Source organism: Lontra canadensis, unplaced genomic scaffold (genome assembly GCF_010015895.1).
Source record: "Lontra canadensis isolate GAN:19392208 unplaced genomic scaffold, GSC_riverotter_1.0 scaffold65, whole genome shotgun sequence".
NCBI lineage: Eukaryota > Metazoa > Chordata > Mammalia > Carnivora > Mustelidae > Lontra > Lontra canadensis.
Window position 1 is genome coordinate 10,396,671 of NW_022631059.1, and position 14,766 is coordinate 10,411,436.

Here is a 14,766-nt window from a genome sequence, read left to right on the forward strand (position 1 = left end):
CCCCCTGCCTGTGGGTCCCCATGGTCCACACTGTGCCAGCACACCATACCCATGGGTCAGTGCCTCTGCCTGGATGTTTGCCCTCCCCAGCGGCTGAATTCTTTCTGTTCCTTCTTCAAGCCCCAAATTAATCACCACCTGTTCGGCAAAGCTTTCCCAATTTTCCAGGCAGAATTTAACGCCTCTGCTCTTCTACTTCTTCTTCTTTTTTTTAAAAAACGCAAATTAAGTCGTAGGATCATATGCCCAGTTCCTTCTAGACCCTCTTCTCCCTCTTCAAAACCTCTGCAGTCTCCCTTTGTACCTTGAACACAGCTTCAGGCTGGTGCCTCAACTCTAGGTGACAGCCCTGGTCACACGGGGACTCCTGCAGCAGGGGGGATGGGAGACAGAGCTGAATCTTTCTTTAATCTCAGGTTCACCAAGGAGCCCAGTCAGGGAAGGTGTCCAATGGCTGGTGATGAAGGAAGGACTGTCCGGGCTGTTTAAAGTCTGTCTCAGGGCTCCTGGATCTGGGTGACTCAGTGGGTCAGTGGGACCTGCCTTTGGCTCAGGTCGTGATCTCAGGGTCCTGGGATCAAGTCCCAGGTCAGGCTCCCTGCCCAGCAGGAAGTCTGCTTCTCCCTCTCCCCCTGCTTCTCCCCCTACCCGTGTGCTCTCTCTCTTTCTCTCCCTAATAAATAAATAAAATCTAAATAAATCAATCAATAAAGTCTGTCTCACTACCAGGCTCCCACCCGGACCCACACCCAAACTAGAAAATTGGTTCTCAAGAGAGAAACACATACAGGTCCTCTTGGGGATGTTTCTGTCTTGTTCACTGCTGTGTTCCCAGAGGGTGGCATGAGGTAGGTCTGTTGAATGAATGGGGATGACACAGCGCCCATCGTCTCACTCTGCTTCAAGGAGAAATGGGGTGACACGGAAAAACGCTTCGCATCGTGCCCGGCACCAAGTATGTCTGAGGCTGCTGTTACTGTTACACCCTTGGGCTCTCACAAACACTTCCCCAGACACCTGCTTCACGGGGGCACAAATCTACCCCACTGGGTCCAGCCGGGCTTCCTCTGCTCCGGGGACAGGCAGGGCCTCACCACAATATGGAACTCTGCCCTTTGGGCCTTTGGGCAGAAGCCTTCAACCCAGGGTGCTGAAAGTTTCTAGAAAATTCTATCATTGCTCCTCAGGGCCCCACACCTGGCTGGCTACCATCCTGGGGACACAAGGATCTAGAGATTTTTACAGAATTTGGAGTGGAGACCTTGTCTTCTGGGCCTAAGGCACCATCTTCCATCTTCTCCACCAGCCAAGGGGATTTGATCCAACAGAACAGAGTAGGAGGCAAAAGCGAAGAGAGCAAGAGGATTTGGGAAGGAACCTGATGCCCACCCCTGCCTCGGGCTACAGCCTGGGCTGGACGCTCCTCTAGGCCCTGCAGGCCTGAAGCCATTTCCTGGCTGTCTCCATGTTTGCCTGGCGGACCGTGCAGAGCCGAAAGTTAAATATAGTCTTAGCATCCCCGCTGAATGGCTCCCCGCATCGGTGCCCGAGAGTGCCACCTGGTGGCCCACTCCAGGCTCCTCGGTGGAATAAGAGCCATCTGGGGGGGATGGGCGTTACCAAGATGGCCGCCTCAGGAAGCCTTGGTGTTGAGAGAGAGCGAGAGAGTGTGAGAGAGTGTGTGTGTGGCTTTCCTCTCACCGCTGGCTGCTGCCCCATTCTTTCTGGTTGCTAAATCACCACCAAAATGGCTTCCCCAGAAAACCCCAGGAAGGGCCTGGAGTCTGGCCTGGGCCTAAATCCACGCCTCTCAGGCAGGCACTCACCATGTCAGTCAGGCTGCAGAACTCTTCCAGCCTGAGGAGCATCCCCTCGATGGTCTCCTCCACCTCCTTCGCCTGAAAAGAGACAATATTCTGGAGATTAGCAAGTGGTTTCCAGGGAGACAAACGCCCTTCACTTTTTTTTTTTTTTTTTTAAAGCAAACTAAATCTTAGGATTATCTGCCCAGTTCCCTTCAGACCTCCCTTCCCTTTTCAAAATCTCTCCTAGCCTCATTTAAAATCGTGATAAGCTGGCGGCAATCTTGACGCCCCTGGACAGAGACCTGGTTAAAGCCACCACCGGCCATCCACTCCGAGCAGATGTCACAAGGAAGGAGCTGAGTGAAAACTAGCAGGAAGCAGGACAAAGCTATCCGCATCATCCCATTGTTCAGATGAGGAAACTGAGCCTCAGGGGCAAGGGAAGCCTGCTCGAGGTCACACAGGTAGCAGGTGGGGGGGCCCAGGATTCTCACTGAGCTTGAGTCCACAGCCTCAAAGGTCTTACACACCGTGAGAAACGCCCCCTAACAAATACTACGGAGAGCGCACAAAAGATGCAGAAGAGATGGAAATAGAAACCCATCCTCCTAACAACGCACGAAGGACATATGTGGTTTACCAGAAAGGCCTGGAACCGTACAGACCAAACTGCTAATAATTAGGAAATGAACTTCCACTAAACGATCATTCAATCTGAAATTCAAATTGAACTGGGCATCCCCTACTTTATTTGGCAACCTGTTAATGGCTCGTCCTTGGCCCTGGGGAGTAGGAATTGGGGAACAGGGTCTGACAAGGGGGCCTCGAGTGCTTTATGTTATCCGAAGGGTCCAAACCTTGAGGTACCGGGGCTGGGGAATTACATCATGAGTGACATCAAGGAGTAAAGCAGGCCTCCGGGGCTTTGCGGTGATCTGAAAAGTGCTTGCCCAAATCTAGAACAGCCAGCAGCCATCAGTAAACACAGACTCGGGGCTGTGTTTTTCAAGAGAAGCCAGGAATCTTAATGTTATGGAAATTGTCCCATTTTTTAAAAAAGATTTTATTTATTTACTTGACAGAAAAAGAGAGATCACAAGTAGGCAGAGAGGCAGGAAGGGCGGGGGCATGGGGGGGGAAGAAGGCTCCCTGATGAGCAGAGAACCTGATGCGGAGCTCGATCCCAGGACCCTGGGATCATGACCTGAGCCGAAGACAGATGCTTAATGACTGAGCCACCCAGGTGCCCCAAATGTCCCAATTTTTAAATGGCAGCACGGGTTCATGTCCTGCCAAGCATGGGCCAATTTGAACATGACTGTGGAAAGGTCTTCCGGTCTACACCCCGTTCAAATCACTTGTGCAAAAATCAGCCTGAACTTTTTTATCCCTCCTCAAGTATGTACCGTGTTCATGACTTCTAAAATACCAGTTTTTTGTTTTGTTTTGTTTCTGTAACGACGAGGCCTTTGGGAAGAAAGTGCGCCGAGAACGTAAGCCACCTGCTCGGCTCACCGGGCCAGACCCTTCTCCTCCAGGAAGGTGACCCCAGACACTTCTGGGCAGGCCTGGTCCCAGCACCCTGACACCTGAAGGCTCCCCTCATTGCCCCCTCGTCCTGGCAGAGAGGCTGATACCCCACCAGGGCCCGCTGCTTGCGGCAGGAGCCGTCGCTACCACAACAAAATAAATGGCTGTGCAAAAAAAACAAAAACAAAAAAAAACCACACAACATCTTTCCGGCTGGAGTAAAAATAGTACCAAGTTGCAATTTTAAACTCTGGCACCTTCGTCTCACAGCTGGGACTATTTCTGTGCCTGCACGGGGGAGGCTCGACAGGGAAGGGGACCACAGCGGAGGGAGGACTGAGAGGCAAAAGGAAGTTCTCTCCATCCCCCAAAAAGTAAGATCATAGGAAAATAAACCCTTATTGTGCTAAGGAGGGAAGAAGGAGGCAAGAGGCCACAGACATGGGAGACAGGAAGGTTGGGCGCTTCCTTCTGCTTGCAGAGGGAGGGATGAGACAGGAGAAGGGCACAGACGGGCAGGGGAGGCTCCCTCCAGAGTGCAGGTGCAGAAGCCCCAGACCCCAGACCCGCTGAGGAAGGCAACGCCAGCAGAGGGACATGGACGCCCCCGCCCCAGCTGGATGGGCCGCCTCCTTCCCCGGCGGGGCCCGAAGCTTTTTCCTCAGAGGCAGCACATCTCACTCTACCCGGGTGTGTTCTGAGAGGTCAGTCCATCCCGGGTTCAAATCCCATCTTCTCTTGGGCCAACCGTGGGACCTGAATTCAAGGGTTTGACTTCTGCCTTTCGGTGGGCTCCCCTGTGACAGCAACCGCCACACCCGTCGGGCAGGGTTGTTAGGAGGTTACCCTCACATAATGCACATGGTAAGTGCTATTAGGTGGCCGCTTTACCTATCTCTCTCACTAGACAATAAAAACAACGGCTAAGTGCTATATGTGGATTCTTTCCCTTGATTTTCACAAGAACTCAGTACAGCAGGGGCTATACCTTCCCCCTGTTTATGGACTGGGAAACAGAGGACCGGAGAGCTTAAGTCACTCACTCAAGGTCACACAGTTAATAAAGTCTGAAGCCAGATTTGACCCTGAGCACTCAGAGTGCAGAGCTGAGGTCTGTCACTACCAGAGGCTCTTTGGAGACTGGGAAAAGTGTCCCCTTTATGGCTGCCTGTCAGCTGCGGTCTCCATCCCCCACCACTCCCCCCACCTCCTGGGGCAGGGACCCAAAGCAGGAGAAAGCCCAGAAGGCATTTTCTGATTGGCCAGCTGAGGAGGAACAGGCCGGAGACATTCCCAACCAACAGGAAGGAGCTTGGGATTAGCCAACCCGCCATGCCCACAAATCATTCATAGGACAATTTTCTCTCGAGATAATCCCCTAAGTGGCCTCAGAAATGAGAGTCCTGCCGGCTGCAGTCCACATGCCTTGTTCACCAGCCCATCAGCAAAATGAATGCCTTCACCCTCCCGTGCAACTCCCCGGGCATAAACTGTCGCACTCTGAGGGGAAGAAAGCAAATGGCTCGACTAGCGTGACATTTGGGGCTCAGCCAGCGGGGACGGTGGGGGTATTTCTAATACACGTGAATCACGGCATCTACTTTCTTACATCAATCTCCCAAAGTGCCAATCCAAGCTACCCAGCCGGGGATGCCAGGACACTGAAATGCGACTGGTCCCTGCCCACAAGTGACAGGCACCAAACACCCCACAAGCAGGCCCTCCACCGTGGGCTTCTGCAGCTCAAGTGGAAACTCCGTTGTCCATTGCTCAGGCGATGGGGGCAGCCTCTGTGCACTTGTCCTTCTCAGGCCGCCCCATCCGGAGTGTTTGCAAATCCTCTCTGTGCCGCCTTCGGAACGTAGCCTGAAGCCCACGGCTTCCATCCGCCCCCCCTTGCCACCCCCTGGGCACCGGGCACAGTCCTCGCTCGCTGGCCCCTGTGACCGTCTACTCCACTGAAAGACCCCGTCACAATCACAGCCCTTTTCAGCTGGAAATCTCCCACCCCACCATCTCCGGCCACCGCTGTGGCTACAGCTGCAAAACTAGACAATGACAACCACCACTGAGCGTCGGGAGCCACTGGAACCCTTGTGCACTGGCAGCGTGGGGGCGAGGGCTGGGACCCAGTGCCGCTGCTGCGGAAACCAGTCTGGCACTCTTTCAGAAGGTGAAACTCAAGAGTTACCCTATGACCCAGCCACAGAGCCCAGGGAGTGGGAAACACGCTGTTTTTGTTTGTTTGTTTGTTTGTTGACAGAAAGAGATCACAAGTAGGCAGAGAGAAGGGGAAGCAGACTCCCCGCTAAGCAGAGAGCCCAATGCAGGGCTCGATCCCAGGACCCTGAGATCATGACCTAAGCTGAAGGCAGAGGCTTAACCCACTGAGCCCCACAGGCGCCCCAAAACACACTGTTCTTATAGGAATGGTGTGCGTTATCCATGAGAGTCGAAAAGTGGAACTAACTCAGCTTCACCAAGTGATGAACAAACAAACAAAATATGCCGTGTCCACACTATGGAAATACTATGTGGCAGGCACCTGGGTAGCTCATTTGGCAAAGCGTCTGCCTTCAGCTTGGGTCACGATCCCAGGGTCCTGGGATCGAGCCCTGCATCAGGCTCCCTGCTCAGTGGGGAGCCTGCTTCTCCCTCTCCCTCTGCTTGTGTTTGCTCTCTCTGTTAAATAAATAAATAAAATCTTAAGAAAAAAAAGAAAAGAAATATTACGTGGCAATCAAGAGGAATGTCGACCTGCTACGTGTTAGAGCATGGGTAATTCTCCACGTGAGGCTGAGCAAAAGCCTCCAGACACAAAAGGCCGAGCATCACATGATTCCTTTGAGGGGCAAGGTTCAGAAGAGGCAAATGCACAGAGACAGAAAGCAGATCACTGGTTGGAGGTTAACAGGCAGCGGGAGAACGAGGGACGGACTGCTAATGGCCATGGTCTTCCTTTCTTGGGGGATGGAAATGCGCTGGAACAAGGTCATGGTGATGTTTGCACAAATAGTGAATATACTCATAACCACGGAATTGTACACTTTAAAAGGGTAAATGTTTTGTTCCATGAATTATATCTTAATTAGAAAAAAAAAAAAAAAGTCCTCCCCTGTCCAAGACCTCCCTCAGCAATCACCAAAGAGACGCCTTGCCAGCCCTACACCATCTGGACCCTCCATCTGTTCTCCAACCTCTGTGCCCACAGCTCACTCCCCATCAACTACACCAACCACATTCTCACCCCAGGGCCTTTGTACCTGCTGTTCCCGTTATCAACAGAGCTCACTGCACACTTCTTTCAGCCTTTGCTCAACTGTCCTCCTTCCCTGGCCTTACAGTCCCTACCACTCCCCATCCTACACCAATTTATCTCTCTCTTCAGCCTCCATCACTGTCTAACATCTTGTGTATTTTGCCTGTTTTGTGTCATCTTCCTTCATCAGAAAGAAAGCCCCTACAGGGCAGGGGTCTTAGTGCCTCTCACTCATCTCTGCATTCCCAGGGCCTAGAGCAACATCTGACATCTAGTTGGGGCTCAGGCTTCCGGAGATGTCCCTCTGACTCCCTCCCATCTGTATACCTTTGTGCAAGCTGACTCTGCCACCCTGTCCAGGAAGAGGGGGAATCCACTCTTCCCTCCCCCCGAATCCGGCCTGGCCCATGACTTGTTCTGACCAATAAAATGGGTGCAAGAATATTTTGTGACATCATCAAGAGACCTTGCAGCATCTGACTCATCCTCCTGGAACACAATAGCCATGTTGATTAGTCCTGGTGATGCTGCTGGAGACCCCACAGGACAAGAGTGGCTGCGTGGAGGACTGAGACGCCCAGCCAGCACCCACTGCCTGGCTTGAGTGAGGCTGTGTTGCAGGACCCAGAGGAAGGGAGCCCCCCGACTAAGCCCAGCCCGCACTCTGGGGGCAGAACTGCTCAGGGGAGCCCCACAGACCTGCAAAACCACATGCCATTATATGGTGGTTGTTTTCAGCCACAAAGACTTGGGGTAGTTTGGTACCCGGCAACTGGAAACCAATGCAGTGCCCAGAGAACACCTGTTGCAGGAAAGGAGAGAAGGAGGGAGCGGGAAGGAAAGAAAAATGAGCAAGGGAAGGAGGGAGAAACGGGGCTACAGCCTGAGGATAGCAGCCCAGACCGCTTTCCAGTCCCACCCCTGAGTGTTGGGCTGTGTGGGCTTAACTACACTCTGACATCTGTGTGCCCTGGTTTCCCATTTGAAAGTTGGGGGAAAACAATCCTCAGACTCCGTCTTGAGATGGAAGCCGAGAAGGATCAATGAAGTAATTTCTCTGGGTTACTCTTGGCAAGTTGCCAAACCCATACAAAAGACAGGTGTGACTGGGACCTACCAAGGTCTCTGCATTCAAACGCCATGGACACAAAAGCCAGGTAGGAAAGGAATACAAGGGAGTATGCTTTCTGCGCACTGCTTATTTTCAGTTTTTCACTTTTCGAAGAGACCTTCTGCTTTTCTCTAGGAAACACAGCAGCACATGCAGGATAATGAATGGCAGCTAATACTCGGTTTCCAGGTAGAGAGACAATAGGGAGGGGTGGGGAGTGGGGCTCACAGGAGAGCCCATCCCCCTCTAAAGAGGGCAGCTGCTACTTGACCTGAGCAGAATGAACCAGGGGGTGAGGCGCCAAACTTGTTTTGTTTAAGGCAGACAGCGACCCAGGAATGTATGCAAACTTTCCAGGTATGAGAATTCAAAACCCCCCAACTTAAAACACAGTATGACAGCCAAACAAACCTGTCTGCTAGCTGAATGTGGCCTTTGAACCACGGGCCCGTGGTTTTTTTTTTTTTTTTTTAAAGATTTTATTTATTTATTTGACAGAGAGAGAAATCACAAGTAGGCAGAGAGGCAAGTGGGGGGGTGGGGGTGGGAAGCAGTCCCTCCGCTGAGCAGAGAGCCTGATGCGGGGCTCGATCACGGACCCGTGTCTTTAAAACACAAGGATATATACGGCACCTGGGTGGCTCAGTTGGTTGAGCATCTGACTCTTGGTTTCAGCTCAGGTCATGATCTCAAGGTCGTAGGACTGAGCTCTGCACCGCATGGGGCTTTGTGCTCAGAGGGGAGTCTGCTTCTCTCTCTCCCTCTGCCCCTCCCCCCGCTAGTGCGCGCGCACACTCTCTCTCTCTCAAATAAATAAATAAATCTTAAAAAATAAATAAATAAAACATAAGCATATATGAATTGTCCAGAACAGGCAAATCTATAGAGACAGAAAGCAGTCCAACGATGAGGACCGGGGAGCAGGAGCAAGGGGTACAGGGTTAATTCCAGGGGTAATGATAATGTTCTAAAATTGATTCAGGTTGATCGTTGCACAACTCTGTGAATAAACAAAAAGCCATTAAATTGTACACTTCCATTGTGTAGTGTATATATTACATTGCAATAACGCCATTTACACACACACACACACACACACGCGCGCGCGCGCGCGCATGTTCGAGAATCCTCCTAGGCAACCACAAGGTCCATCCAGCCAGGCCGGGAACAGGGTAACACTTTCAGACAAGCCAGACATTGGATTTTTTATGAGAAAACTCCCCCTTGGGGCACCTGGGTGGCTCAGTGGGTTAAGCTGCTGCCTTCAGCTCAGGTCATGATCTCAGGGTCCTGGGATCGAGCCCCACATCGGGCTCTCTGCTCAGCAGGGAGCCTGCTTCCCCCTCTCTCTCTGCCTGCTTCTCTGACTACTTGTGATCTCTGTCTCTGTCAAATAAATAAATAAAATCTTAAAAAAAAAGAAAGAAAGAAAGAAGGAAAGAAAGAAAACTCCCCCTTTATAGAATTTGGCAACCACTTAGCCTTTTTCAAATCAAATCACCAGCCAGCCAGAGGACACCCACCTACAGCCACATCGTGGTCCAGGGCGGGTTTTTCAGCTTTTTCTGACGCCACACCCGCTGCCTGCCCCTGCCCTGGGGCTTCCTCCATCCAGGCGGGGCCAGGGGTTCCCAAGGACCCGGGAAAGTAAGCGTGGAAAGGAAGGTGGAAAGGAAGCGACCCGAGGACGGTAGGGCCTGCCCTCACCCTGGGCACGCCAGCAGGACTGTCACCTGTTCTCCCGAAGCAGCTGTGGTGGTCCCTTCAGAGGACAGCAAAGTCAAGTCTTTTTAACATTGGTGTTCACTTTTCCACCAGCCTGACAGAAGGCAGAAACAGCAGCCTTGTCTCTGTGCGCAGGACGGAAGGGCCAGAGGGATGGTCGAAAGCCCCTGGGAGCCGGACCCAGGAAGGACCTGACATGCTCAGAGAAACCCACTTCCCAAAGAGGGGACACAGGAACTCCTTCCTCTCCGGCCCCAAAACGGGGCAAACAAGAGTGCCCATCCAGGCCTCAAGGGACCCTTGACTTTGAGGTTTGAGCCACTCCACTCTGCTTGCCTTCACCCTGGTTTCGAAAAGGGTTTACTTGGCAACAGCAACCAAAATTTAAAACACAGGTACCCTTGGGCCCAGGAAATCCCCTGCTAGGTATTTATCTGACAGACATGCTTGCACAAATGCAACAATGTGTGTGCAGAGCTCCTCCTGCAACAGGCTTTGTGGGAGTAAAGAAACTGCGTAACCGAAATGTCCATCAGCAGAGAAATGGCTGTCGACCCGCAGTCCTGATGATGTAATTCTGCTGAGCAGCGAAAACTAATCGGGCAGCCCTGTATGTGCTCATCGGGAACATCTCCAAGACAAACTGAGTGGAGGAAGCAGGATCCGCCAATGGAAGGCTACAGGTGGGGATGGGGAAGGACCTGTCACGCCTGCGGGAAGGGGACACGATCAGGAACAGTGGTGGCCTCCGCTTGGGCAGCAAGGGGCTGGGGACCTGGGTGGGAGGAAGCTTCCTCACCACTCCTTGGCCACTGGGGCCTTGGAATTTTGTGAAAAGTGCATATACTTATTTTCTGAAACAAAACTTTTTACTTTTTTTTTTTTTTTAAAGATTGTATTTATTTATTTGTGAGAGAGAGAGAGAGAGAGCACAAGCTCTAGAAGCAGGAGGCAAAGGGAGAAGCAGGCTCTCCACTGAGCTGGGAGCCCGACGCAGGGCTCCATCCCAGGACCCTGGGATCATGATCTGAGCTGAAGGCAGAGGCTTAACCCACTGAGCCACCCAGGTGCCCCTAAAACAAAACTTACCTTAAGAGCAAAACCAACCCCAGTTTACTTTAAAAGAACCCCCAGAGCAGCGTCTCACGCATTCTCCCTCCCAGCACCCAGCAAGGGGTGTGCTCAAGACACACGTGCAGAATGAGGGAATGAACCACGGCCGCGGATGTTCCCAGCCTGCTAACCACAGGCCAGGCCCCATGCCACATGTTTCCTGCAGATTTGCTCATCCAACCCCCGCAACCGCCATATGAGACAGGCAGGCTGGCCATCAGAATCCCCACGGGAGAGTTCACCAGCCCAGCCCTGGGCCTTGTTCACAGGGGGCCTCCACGATCAGCAACTACACTGATTTCCCAGCACGCCCATCAGAATGGAGAGCTTTCAGAAGGCCAGTGTCCACGTGGCACCCACACCAGTGAAATCAGACTACCCGGGGCTGGGGTGGGGGTGTTGGGGGTGGTACACACAGCAGGCCCCCAAAAGATTTTTTTCTTAAGATTTTATTTATTTATTTGACAGAGAGAGAGATCACAGTAGGTAGAGAGGCAGACAGAGAGAGGGAGAAGCAGGCTCCCCACTGAGCAGAGAGCCCGATGCGGGGCTCGATCCTCGGACCCTAAGATCATGACCTGAGCTGAAGGCAGAGGCCCAACCTCTGAGCCACTCAGGCACCCCCCAAAAAGATTTTTTTTTTAAATCCCCAGATGACTCCAACCTTCAGCAAAGTTTGGGTACCATGCCCTACATCAGTGCTCTTGACCTCAGCTATGCCCCGCCCCACCCCTGGAGACAGCTTCCCCTTTATCTTCTATTTATAGGTGCATGAAATAGGTGTGGGGTTTTCTGCCGGGTAAGTTGCTGTATACACCACACACATCTCCGTACCCCTTGCCTTTCTGTCCTGGAGCCGGGCGCCGCAGGCCACCATGAACGGCCACCCAGAGCTGACTCCCCCTGCAGCCGTCAACTGTCCACTGTGCAGATGCATTGCTGTTAACTGGCCCGGCTGCCAGGCACTGAAGTCCTTCCCAATCTTTCGGAACCTCTCTGTTTTAAAGCTCCTCAGTCGGTCCTGACGGTCAGCCAGCCTGACCCTCCCACAAAGCGGGGACGTCCTATAAGAAGAGGTTGTTCAGACCCAGGTATGGCTCCTTCCACGGGGCAGAAAGATAGGAACTTCCTTCTGAGAGAGGCTGCCCCCTTCAAGCACCCGCCTTGGCCCCTCACATCCTAAAGGTTCTGATTCAGGGAACATGGCCAGCTCAGGCCACATCCCCTCAGACGGCCACATCTGTGGTCCTCTTGCTCCCACTCCAGCAACACATTTGAGAACCTGCAGCCGTGAGGCCAGGAACCTGATCACGGCTTTCCCCAGCTGATGGCCAGTGCACCCCTGCTCACGGCCAGCACCCTAGGATCGAATCCAGATTCCTCCCCATGGCCTTATGCCTTAGGCTCACCCCACCCACTCTCGCCCTTGGCTGCCGAGGTCCCCCCACACCCTGTGCCTCATGTTTGCCTCTCAGGCCATGCACGTGCTGCTGGAGCTTTGCCAGATGGTTCCTTCCAACCCTCCCTGCATGTCTGTCATCGTCCCTCTGCTGTCCCCTTCATGGCACTGGGCACCATTTAGTTCTGCTCAATCGTGACCAGTGCGCTTATCTCCCTCTCCGCAGCGCCAGTCCTTCAGGCCAGACACCCCCTTGGCCTTGCGGGCCTCTCCCTGGTCCCCCGTCCAGCACAGAGCCTGGCACACACAGGGCTCACCATAAAGATCTGAGGAATAAAGGAACACGGAACTGCACTTTGAGACGGGGCATCTGAACATCTTTCTCTTGAACGCCAAAAGAGGACCAGCAGGTCACAAGGACACATGACCGGGGGAGGGGGACACAAGCACATGGTGTTTGCAGGTTGGACATACTCTCTTTGATTTTTTTTTTTTTTTTTTCATGAAACTCCGGGGCATCTTTGGCTAGTTTAGGTTTTCCTACTTTAGTCCAAACACATGGTTTGGAAAAGCCATTCCACTTTCTCCCTATGTGATGACAGAAAAATCCAAAGTTCAAGCTCAAGGGTAAATGGTAACTAATGCTATGGGAAGCTTCAGTATGGGGAAGACAGCAGGGAGGAGTGGGGACTGTGGCAAACAGGGACCCAGACCTACCAGAACAGCTAATGTTTTATTTTACTTCATTTTTGTAAGTAGGCTTTATGCTCCATGTGGGGCTTGAACTCCTGACCCTGAGATCAAGGGTCACCTGCTCCACTGACCGAGAGCCTCCGGGCTGGCTTGGCTGGTGGAGCATGTGACTCTTCATCTTGGGGTTGTGAGTTCAAGCCCCGCACTGGGCATAGAGCTTCCCTTAGAACAAAACAAAATACAACAGACTGCCTAATATTTTAAATAAACCAGAAACTCGGAGTTTTTCACGAGAGTGCTCTATTTAAGAAGCCCTATGTTGACAGATCCAGTCACATCAGACTGCGGGACTCAGCACTTGGGCTAGGAGTTTGCAACCCCCGCTCTAGTCCACATGCGGTGAACAGAACCAAGTGTTTTCTCCGCCTTCATCCTCTGCTCACTCAAGCAGAGAACCTGGGCCTCGGAAAGTGCTGGCCTGATGTCCTCCCACCCAGGCCATGAACCTCACAAGCCTGTCCTGTGTCTCAGCAGAGGAACCAAAGACAACGCTGAAAGAGCCTGGCCAAGGATTCACCCGTGCGTGGTACCGACGCTCCGCTATTCGGGAGGGCCCTGAACGACCTGTCCTTGTAAATCAGAGCGTGCCCGAGAAGCAAACATCTCTCTCTCTGCCATCTTGAAGCAGCTTCTCGAGACCAGCCTGAAACTCCCCCACAAAAGAGGAAGTTCAAACCAGAAAGAGAGAGAAAGTAAAACACAAAAAACTGATTGACCAGAATACCCTAAAGGCACCAAAAACAGTAAAATACTCACCTGCCCGCCAATGTCAGCCAGCCTCGCTGCCGCCGCGCTTCTGCCCTCCTCGCTGACCACACCTCCCACGGCTGCCCCTTCCACCGGCTACTCTCCCATCCCAAAGGGCATCCTGCTTCCTTCCACCCCAGGGCCTTTGCAGATTTTGTTCCCTCTGCCTGGGTGATTTTTCTCCTCGTAGCCTGGCCAGCTCTCATTCACACTTTGGGCCTCAGTCTAAAATGCTGCCGCCTCAAGGCAGCCTTCCCTGATTGCACCCCAACAACGTCAGGTCCCTGGGCTGCTTCTTTCTTGCACATTCCTCAGTGGGTACCACTCAGGTCTCCCCTTCCCTGGAGAGACCTTGCCCGCCCCCTGTCTTGCTGACTCACACAGATACCCTCTATCACACCACCACGTGTTTGCTCCCAGGGCTGCTGTCCCCATCTAGAGCTTTTGTGCATGACGTGTCTGTGGCCCGATGGTGTCCTGAGAGCAGGGCCCCTGCGTGTTTCACTGCTGTCCCCAGCTCCTGGCACAGACCAGAGGTTCAAGGTGTTGAACACAGCAGGGCCCACTTCACTAGGAACCCCAGGACACCCCTAGGACTGGAGCTGGCTGGTCTGGGACCCATTTAAAAGCCAAAAGTGGCCCCAGGAGAAGGGCCCAGCTGTCCAGGCCTGTTTCCAACTAACTCAGATCTCCCTTTTCCAGCTCACTGACCCATCTGCAAACAGCCTCAGCACGGGGACCCGCTAATGAATTAAGCTTTAAGTAGAGGTTACGAGTGACTCTGCTCCCGCAGTTTCTGCTGCTTCTGGTAAATAAACTTCAGCCAGCGCTCTAAGTGGGTTTATTGCCACACGGAGCTGCAGGGAGCGGGGCTCTTCATTACCTCCCTCACAAACGAGGGTGAGCCAGCCCGTGTCTGAGTTAAAGAGAGCCCTGAGTGAGAAAATGAAGTTAACACACGCAGTTTGTCTTGAAGGCTGTCCCTAATAGAGACAAAATGAAGCTGAGGTTTAGCCGCTGGGCACAATGACATCTCTCTGCTGAGAGCAAGGCAGAGAAGGAACAAGAAACACGCTCACGTTCCTTAAACCAGTGAAAAACTGTAGACACCCCCAAAAGCCCGTCCCTTGGGGGCAGAGGTCATAAATTACGGCCCCTCCAGTGGGCGGTGCTGATTCTGCGAGGGCCTCTGTTTTCTCAGCCATACAAGCCACCCAAAAACCTCCTGGCCACTGGGTCAGTGGGAACAGGGCGTAGCACACAGCTAGCACATAGTATGTGCCCAGGAAACGGGAGTAATTATTACTTCATTGTGGGATACTAG

At 52.8% G+C, this 14,766-nt stretch overlaps 1 protein-coding gene across 2 annotated transcripts in view; it reads right to left on the bottom strand.

Moving 5' to 3' along the window:
* BCAS4 (breast carcinoma amplified sequence 4) overlaps positions 1-14,766 on the bottom strand; it is a 55,529-nt gene that overhangs the window by 38,580 nt on the left and 2,183 nt on the right. For both annotated transcript variants that reach the window (XM_032878978.1, XM_032878979.1), the window contains exon 2: positions 1,827-1,898. In XM_032878978.1, coding sequence (XP_032734869.1) covers positions 1,827-1,898 — 72 coding nt within the window. The remainder of the gene's footprint in view (positions 1-1,826; positions 1,899-14,766) is intronic.